This window comes from Portunus trituberculatus, chromosome 13, assembly GCF_017591435.1.
Source record: "Portunus trituberculatus isolate SZX2019 chromosome 13, ASM1759143v1, whole genome shotgun sequence".
Classification (NCBI taxonomy): domain Eukaryota; kingdom Metazoa; phylum Arthropoda; class Malacostraca; order Decapoda; family Portunidae; genus Portunus; species Portunus trituberculatus.
Genome location: NC_059267.1, coordinates 4,126,781 through 4,136,780, shown reverse-complemented (window position 1 = coordinate 4,136,780; position 10,000 = coordinate 4,126,781). Strand labels below are relative to the sequence as shown.

At 40.5% G+C, this 10,000-nt stretch overlaps 1 protein-coding gene across 4 annotated transcripts in view; it reads left to right on the top strand.

Moving 5' to 3' along the window:
- Positions 1-6,926: 6,926 nt before the first annotated feature.
- The window catches only part of LOC123503215 (putative gamma-glutamylcyclotransferase CG2811), a 5,353-nt gene continuing 2,279 nt past the window's right edge, over positions 6,927-10,000 (top strand). Inside the window, exons 1-4 of one of the 4 annotated variants that reach the window (XM_045252767.1) lie at positions 6,927-7,161; positions 7,994-8,222; positions 9,002-9,091; positions 9,508-9,656. In XM_045252767.1, the coding sequence (XP_045108702.1) occupies positions 8,031-8,222; positions 9,002-9,091; positions 9,508-9,656 (431 nt within the window). In that variant the 5' untranslated portion in view covers positions 6,927-7,161; positions 7,994-8,030. The other 3 variants (XM_045252764.1, XM_045252768.1, XM_045252765.1) reach the window with 3 other exon arrangements.

The window sequence follows — 10,000 nt, the reverse complement described above, 5'->3', positions numbered from 1 at the left end:
AGAACCAAAAGATTGCGAGGCTGGTGTTACAGGGGATCAATCTATCAATCCCTCTATTATAAGCAGCATAAGTGAAATGGCACAGCGTGTTTTTATTTCTATTAATTCATTATTATGATTTATTATTTATTTATTTTTTTTTTTCTTTTCTTTTCAGAGACGTGAGGATCCTAGGGGGGAGGGGGCAGCCGCGTAAATATGACGCTGTGAAACCTATAAGTCTAGATCATTGTTTCTCAAAGTGGTGGATATCGACCCCCCGGGATCGATGGGGCAATCCAAAGGGTCGATGAATATCCAAGGGGTCGAAAGGGGTCGATGAATATCCAGGCCTCGGGGTCGAAAGGGATCGATGAATAACCGGAGAGACGGTTGTTACGTTCACCGGTTAAACTGGTAAGATTGGCATCGGGGAGCCGGTGAACAATAACAATAAAAAAAAAAACATTGCAGGTTCAACTGGTGAGAAAATGCAAAGGGGGCACTTTAAAAAGCTATTTTAATAACCCATAATGATATTGACACAGATATAACATGAAACAGATATATAAAAGGAAACACAGGAAAATGACATACACATATACATATAACACAGTAATAAATACAACGATATAGAACCCAACTTAATACCTAACAATAATCCTAATCCTATATGGAGGCAATGTGGAAAACACGGACGAGGGGAAGTGATACTTATGCGGTGTTGCAGTGGTGAAATGCTGGGTGATGGTTGATCCCACGGTAGACCCAAGAGGCGTTGTGTTCACTGGTTGAGGCTTGGATCTCAACTCCAATCCAGAAAGCCAAGAGCTGGCTCAACACTTTCGGTTGAGTCGAAAGGGGCCGCGTGAATCCAACTTCGGGACAGTAGCGGGCTTCATGAAACGGTGACGTGGAGGGTTCATGAGACGGTGGCGTGGAAGGTTCACGAGACGGTGACGTGGAAGGGAGGCGGAGAGGTGGCGAACGAGGTAACAAGCGGAGGAGGTGATGGTAGTAATGTATGTTACGGGCGGGCCGTAACATTTCCTCCCCCCTAAGACCTCCGTAATGGGCTCATGAAGGAGGTGAGACGGGAGATCTTGATAAGGCGTCGGCGATGATGTTGTCCACCCCCTTGATATGGTGGACTTCCAAGTTGAAGGTTGAGTTAACAAGGCCCACCTAAGAATGCGTTGGTTTCGGTTCTTCATGGCGTGAAGGAAGGCCAGAGGATTGTGATCGGTGAAGACCTTCGTAGTTTGAGGACCAGGATGAAGATAGCACTCAAAACGTTGGAGCGCCAGGACGAGTGCCAGAGCCTCCTTCTCGATGGTGGAGTAGTTGAGTTGATGTTTTTCAGCTTGGCGGAGTGATAGGCGATGGGATGGAGGATGCCGCTTGTGGGGTCCGTTTGTAGTAGGACAGCACCCACTCCAACTCCACTCGCGTCCACTTGTAGATGGAAGGGGCGGGAGTGATCCGGCGTCCAGACCACTGGTTCCGAGGAGAGAACGCCTTGAGGTGTTGGAAGGCTTGGTCACAGGTCGGGGTCCAGTGGAAGGGGACGGAAGTGCTGATAAGGTCCGTCAGGGGGGCGGCCAGGGTGGAGAAGTTCCTACAGAAGCGTCTGTAGAAACCAGCCATCCCCAAGAACCTCATGAGAGCTTTCCTGGTGGTAGGGACAGGGAAGCCAAGGATGGCCTCCACGTTAGCTCTCTTGGGGTGAACCTTGCCGTTCCCCACCACATGTCCCAGGTAGACCACCGTAGACTTCCCGAAGGTGGACTTGGCCAGGTTGATTGTAAGCCCGGCTTCCTGCAACCGACCCATCAGCCTCCGAAGACGGGTCAGATGTGTCGCCCAGTCGTCCGCAGTCACCACCAGGTCGTCCAGATATGCAGATGTTCCCTCCAAGTCCTGAGTGATGTAATTTATAGCCCTCTGGAAGGTGGCGGGAGCATTAGACAAGCCAAAGGGCATCACTGTGTATTGGTATAGTCCGAAGGGGGTGATGAAGGCGGATATTATTTGGGCCTCGTCCGAGAGGGAATCTGGTAGTAACCTTTAAGTAAGTCTATAGTGGTTACAAATTTGGCTACTCCTATACTATCTATAAGGTCCTCTATCAAGGGCAATGGGTAGGAGTCTGGCACCGTCACTTTATTTAATTTCCTGTAGTCGGTGCAAAATCGACTACTACCATCTGGCTTAGATGTTAACAGGCAGGGAGAAGCCCAGGAGATATACTAGGTTCTGCAAGGTGATGACAGAGCAGATAGTCTACCTCTTTTTTCATCAAGTCTCTTTTAATGGGTGAAATTCGATAGGCTGGTTGTCTTATAGGCTTGATGTCATTAGATATTAATGTTATGTCATGTTGGATAGTATTACAAACTCCTGGAAGGTCACCTGTGATTTCAGAAAAGTCTAGCAATAACTTTTTAAGATCAGACTGTTGTGACGGTGTTAAGGAAAGAAACACCTCATCAAGGTTGGACATGATTTGGCTGTTTGAGGGGCGTCCTTTAGGTGACGAGAAGAGGAATTCGATGTCGGACTCTTCCTTCGGGGGGCACAGGACCAGACTCCTTCCCTACCAGACATACAGGTACAGTGCGAGACAAGTCGTCAGGAGTGTGGACCACATAATTTAGTGGACTTAGTTTTTGAGCCACAACATAAGGTCCCATGAACTTACTGTGAAGAGCATTTCTTTCGCTTCTTTTTCTGCCTGTAGTTGCATTTGTTTTTCATGCATCCGGTATTCTAGTTTAAGCTTCTCAATTTCCCATTGACTTATCCTACTCTTATCCTGTTCTTCCTGGGGACTGTGTATTATAGTCCTCGTAGAGGCTGACATGGGAGTTAACTCTTCTATGGCATTTCCTAGCAACTGACCTTCTTGCACTAGATGTTCAACAACTACATTCTTAATGACCTCTTTAGTCATCTGAGACGTGATGGGAACATCAAAATGTTTAGCGATGGTCTTCCATTGGTCCTTCTTGATATTAGCACCTTTAAGTTGTTCCAGAGAAGGGTCGGCACAAAAATCTTCAACGTTAAACTGAGCGGAAGCCATATTAAATAGATGTTAAACCACAAAAAAAAAATGATAAGCGAATTACTTAAGTGAGGAACTTGGCAGAGTGATAATAAAGGCAACCTTGAAATTACCTAGATTATACTTAAGCAAACACTTATGAGTACAATCACTAATGAGGGGTAAACTAGAGAGTTACGGCATTAAGAGGGATCCGGATTACTCTAGTTACGAGACTTGAGAGTGAGGAGCGAATTGTACTGAGACTTGTTATTGATAAGGAGGCGGATTAGTCTGAGAGACTAGTTAAAATGGCCGATTCTAACTAGCGAGAAAAATGATCCGCGAAGTGAGGGGATTGAGGGTTCGCATGAACATATGATGATCCCAACACTTGGATAACACTTATTACACACCTGCCTATGTGCAAAAAATAGAGATAAGTGCTATCGGTGAACACGCCTTTCTACCTGGTTTCCTGCTCTGCCACTGCTATGCGATACCAATGAAAGTCACGAAGCACGTTTAACCCAAAAGGAGCCACTTGATCGCACAAAGGTAAATTTAAACCACACGCAGAGTAAGTCACAGAAAAAAAACACATCAAAGTCACAACACCACAGAAACAAAAAAAATAATGTAATCACAGAAAATGTAAGAAACTATTAACTACTACTAGCTCTTACTACTACGTACTGTCTGTCTATCTATCTATCTATCTATCTATCTATCTATCTATCTATCTATCTATCTATCTATATATATATATATATATATATATATATATATATATATATATATATATATATATATATATATATATATATATATATATATATATATATATATATATATATATATATATATATATATATATATATATATATATATATATATATATATATATATATATATATATATATATATATATATATATATATATATATATATATATATATATATATATATATATATATATATATATCGGGAGTAGACCATTCTGAATGCCTGTACTATTAAAGTCAACAGGGAGGCGTGTATTATTCTTTTTTATAGTGTATTTTGTATTTTTCGCACAAGGGTGCGCTCGTCAAAAACCTGACGAACGCACCCTTATGCGAAAAATACAAAATACACTATTTTTTCACCTTCACCTCGGTCGTCTGCTGGTCACCCAGCCAGTCTTCCCCATTACGGAGCGAGCTCAGAGCTCATAGACCGATCTTCGGGTAGGACTGAGACCACAACTCACTCCACACACCGGGAAAGCGAGGCCACAACCCCTCGAGTTACATCCCGTACCTATTTACTGCTAGGTGAACAGGGGCCACACATTAAGAGGCTAGCCCATTTGCCTCGCCGCACCAGGACTCGAACACGGCCCTCTCGATTGTGAGTCGAGCGTGCTAACCACTACACTACGCGGTGTGTATGCACTCTACGTATAGAAAGAATAATGCACGCCTCGCTGTCGACTTTGATATATATATATATATATATATATATATATATATATATATATATATATATATATATATATATATATATATATATATATATATATATATATATATATATATATATATATATATATATATATATATATATATATATATATATATATATATATATATATATATATATATATATATATATATATATGTGTGTGTGTGTGTGTGTGTGTGTGTGTGTGTGTGTGTGTGTGTGTGTGAAAAATAAAGAATGGCACCTCCTTTCTGATCATTGAAACAACCGTGTAAGATGATAAAGTACTTACTATACAACATGTCTGTGATGTTTTTAATGTGGGGACGGCTTTTGTAAGGCCATAATAATTAAATGAATATTCCGGTGCCTGCAGAATTTAAGTCCGCAATGATCTGGTTTTTGGTATTTTTGGTTAGTGTCTACATTTTGGTGAGGCTGGGTTAGTGTACATGTTCGTGGTAAGGTAAAGTGAGGTTAGGTTAGGTTAAGATAGTTTGGAGGGGCGTCCGGGGGCGCAGCCCCCCGGCTAGCAGGTTAGGTTAGGTTACGATAATTTCAGCGAAAATTATCCATGAATTTTTACATTTTCCAATTTTTTCTGGTAAAGTTAGATTAGGTTAGGTTACGTTAGGAAAGTTTAGGGGCGGCTAGCAGGTTATTATGTTAGGTTAGGATAATTTTAGCGAAAATTATCCATGATCTTTTACATTTTCCAAAGTTTTTCCTTAAAAAACGGTAGTTTTTGTCGGTAGATTTTTTCGGATCTCTCTCTCTCTCTCTCTCTCTCTCTCTCTCTCTCTCTCTCTCTCTCTCTATATATATATATATATATATATATATATATATATATATATATATATATATATATATATATATATATGGTTACAGTTATATAGATAAGTTATCGAGGCGTATAGGCGGCCTGTCGTTATACCCTTTATATGAATATATAGATGTTGCAAAAATATGCCATGAGAACATCTAATACTTATATTTTTAATGAAGTCGTAAGTGCACCTGCCAGCCCCAGCGTGACACCAGCCGTGGTCGAAGGGTGCGGGAACAAGACAGGTGTAGACTGAGTTACTATAAACTATACATTTCAGCGGTGGACAAACGGTGTTTTTTGCAGATATCTCCTAAACGAATCGTTGGATGAGTATGATATTTCAACACACTATCCTGAACATCAGTTCGTAATTTATGGTTAACATACCACAGTGCTATATGTGTTATGTGAGGAGTTTACTGAGTGATATTACGCCTAATCCAGTCATCATATCAAAGGTGTTATACAGAATCGGACGAGTGTGGAGTACTCGTCTAACCCTCCACCACCACCACCACCCTGAAGAACCCCCCAGACCACTCCTTCTCTACCCCAGTATCGCATGACCCTCTTCCCCTTCCTCTTCACCCCTATTCACACCATCAGCCTTCCACCTTTGATTTTTTTCCCTATTGTAATTACATACGTATAGGTATAATAGTTACATACGTCAGTATGTACATACATATCCATTAATAATATTATTTAATACAATTGCTGGTATATGTGGACATGAAAACCAGAGTGGGTCAAACGACCGTGAAAGCAATAGCTAATTCCGCTGTTAATGGCCGTATAGCTGGATAATAAGCAACGTATCTAACAACAAAATAATATTATATATAAACTGGACCACTTTTTATGATCAATAGGTAGACAGTACGCAATAAGAGTATCAACTTTTCCTAACAGTAGAAGGTCCAGGTCACAGGTAATTCCAGCACATCATGTTCACATGGTTGACCATAACGACTGCAAACATGGCTCTTCTATATACTACACGTAAACGTGCTGTTGTACAGTAATTATCAACGTGAACCATTTCTTGCCTTCATGAAATTGTACCATACTCGTTAATAATCATATCTATACATACACACTTACAGAACATTATAATGTATAAATACAGTGGTGGGAGAAGTAGGGAGGGACACAGGAGTGAGGGAGGCGAGGAGCTAGGGAGAGGAGAGCCTGGAGAGGAGGGATAAAGAGGGCGAGAACTTCCGAGACGGGGGAGACGTAGTAGTGGTTAGGAATGGTTTGGGTGGGTGTGTGGGGAGGGCCACACTTTCATTCGAATGCGACAACATGACTCGACGGCTTTGTGTTATTTTTCATGAGTAAACTCCTCACATAACACATATAGCACTGTGGTATGTTAACCATAAATTACGAACGGATGTTCAAGGTAGTGTGTTGAAATAGCATACTCATCCAACGATTCGTTTAGGAGATATCTGCAAAAAACACCGTTTGTCCACCGCTGAAATGTATAACATAACATAATATAAATAATAGGATAACAAAGGGCCACCAGGGCCCATCTAGGTTATCCTGTATCAGTCGCACAGCGACCTCGTCATCAGTACTTAAAGATACACTTACAAGTACACAATACATTATATACTAATTCTAAATATTTGGCCCATTAACAGGGCTAAGTCCTGCAGCGAATTCCTCTACAATCTGTAGAGAAATTCGCTGTAGTTATGTGCGTCACATCTACAGTCACAGTTCAATGTAGTACAAGAAGTATGATAGCGCTATTGCCCTGCCCTCTGGCTGCCGCGCCTGCCATCATACCATAACAGCTTAGTAGGTCAGTAAATTCTACTTTGTGTTGTCATCCATTTTGTGTATGAAGGAAGTACATTGATACTTCTACATACCGTTTGTTACTTATAGTGTTATGTCACTCAGCAGTCAAGGATGGTTCTATGATATGACACAGACAGACCAGCAGGAGACTCGAGCAAATCCGTAGGCACGCCATGCTAATCTGCTTGCTGATGATAATATAATAGCAGGCTAACTACTTCTGGGAGTCCTCCTTGCCAAGCAAAGCGCTCTCAGTATTAAGGGGGATAAAAGGAAAAGGTATAAGAATATTGGATATTAATTTAAGATAGAACCGTAACGGTTACGTTGCACACATGAAGGAGTACCTATTGTTTTTTATTACCTTAATGGATACCAAGAAACTTAGTTTGATGATAGTTAATGTGATAGAGGGATTTTTTTGTTAAGGTGATGCGTGTAGCTTAGATCGGATCGGCTTAGGTTAGGTTTGGTTAGGTAAGATTAGGTAGGTTAGAGCTGATTAGGATAGATCAAGTTAGTTTTGGTTAGGTCAAGTGAGGGTTTTTTTTTTTTGGTGGGGGTGTGTGGGGAGAGGGGGAAGAATCCATGTCTATTTCAAATACTGAATTTCTCATGGAAACTCAAGGAGATAAAGTTTCTTAGAATGCAATAAGGTGTGCAGAAGTCACATTCCGATGTTGTAGAGCATGAATGTTAAATAATAACATGCAGAGATACTATTTGTGCTTGTATTTATTTTTTATTTATATATATAGACATTATGTAAGAGTTGCCTTGTGTAGACCAGACTGGTTTTGTGAAGCTTGCTCCATGTCCTTTTACTGTTACAGCTGGTCAGACTCAGCCCCTCATCTGGCAACCACCACCATGGCCTCCTGCTATCTTGTGTTTGTATATGGCACTCTGAGGCAGGGCAGACCAAATCACTACAGACTGCTGGAGGCTGCCAGTGGTTTTGCACGGTACCTGGGCCTGGCCACCACCTGTGAGAAATATCCACTTGTCATTGCCTCCAGGTATAACATTCCTTACCTGCTTGCTGCTCCTGGGTATGGAAAGGTGTGTGGCAAGTTCTGTGTATCCAGTGTAGTTCAGTATAATAGTAGGTGAAGGATCAGGTGAAATCCCATGATAGTTCCTTCATCTGTTTTCTTCACATTTCCTCTCCAATATCACACAAATTTGAGAATCTGATTTCACTGAATTTCAGGATTGTTGGGTGGGACAAACAAACACTTTGTTTATTCTTACTTACCTTGACCAGTATAAGGAATCCTGTTATTGTTATCATAGGACTTACTTTCATTATCATGGTTTTAAGATTAAAGTATTTTTTGAGCCTTAGTGTACTGATGGAGTAGACTTGTGATCTGTATTTTCAAACACTTTAGTATGTAATTTTGGAAATTATTAATAGTTATGTGTAGAGTTTTTTTGGGGGGAAATTCTACTTTTATTTTAATGATTTCATTAGTTTGTTAGCAAAGATCATACACCTTCAAAGAATAACTTGAAAATCTGACAGTGCAGCTCAGTGGTCTTGGAAAATGGATTGTTTTACTGAATGAAAAGCAGCAAATGACCTTGTTACCCTGTCCTTATTTCCAATATCATCATGAAAGATGAAAGCATTCAAGTCAAGTCCTAATGAAATATTTTCAGATTTTATGTTGCCTTAAATTGTACGATGATAATCAGCATTTAAATTTTGAAAGAATTTGTGTGAATCAATCCTTATCGTCTGATGACAGCTCAGTGAACAATATTGTGATGTTAATGTATCATTGATGTGTGTTCTCTCCACTGAGTTGCCTGTATTCTTTTGTATGTTGTAACAGTGTGTGCTTGGTGAGGTGTATGAGGTAGATGACAAGATGCTGGAGTTGCTTGACCGGTTGGAAGATCATCCCAAATATTATGAGAGGAAGGTCAGTCTTTATTATGTCCATCTCTCTATATACCAACTATCTGTCTGACAATTAAATAAGATGGTGAACGATTGTCTGGAATTTTGTAACTGAGAGGCATTTTGAGTACATATTTACATTATGTAGAATTCATATGTATGTATTATAGTTATAGTGTTATAGTAAAGCCAATTTTTTATCACTTGATGCTTGTAAGAAGACTCAGTATAAGATATCTGTTTATAATGTACTTCACATTGGAAGGGATCTCTGGCATTGGAGAGTGGTTTGTGAATCGATGTAGAAACACTACCTCCTACCACCTTGCAGTTCAATAATGCCGTGAATTATTCTCTTGTCAGTGCAGGTAGTATGCTAGTGTATTCTGTTAATGCATTGAATCAGCACCAGTGTTGTGTTTTCCATGGCCATAACAGATGAAGAAGGTCAAACTGCAGGAGTCTGGGAAAGAATTGGAGTGCTGGGTGTATCTGCTTCACAAGTACAAGCCTTTCATGATGGAGCTGCCCTTCTTGAACGACTACATTGCAGCAGCTGATGACCCAGAGAAGCAGTACATTGCCCGGTACTTAAGGAAAGAGGGGGATGACTATTGGTTGGATGTTAAGATGGATGAAGTAACGGCATGAGAGGGGCTGGGAGACATGGGTCAGAGAATGTTCTTATTGTGCCAGGGAACACACTATATGCACTTCCTTGTCTTTTAATGAGCTTTAATGAGCCTCTTTTCAGTCTTTTTTTTTTTGCATAAGTAATCTCTGCATCTTGAATTGTTCCTGTGCTTTAAAGGTTTTACATGTGATATAGGGAGGTGGTGGCATAGTGGATAAAGTGGTGAGGGTGGGATCGGATAGACGTCCATGCGTAGGTTTGAATACCACCATGTATCATCTTCATACTTTGCCATTT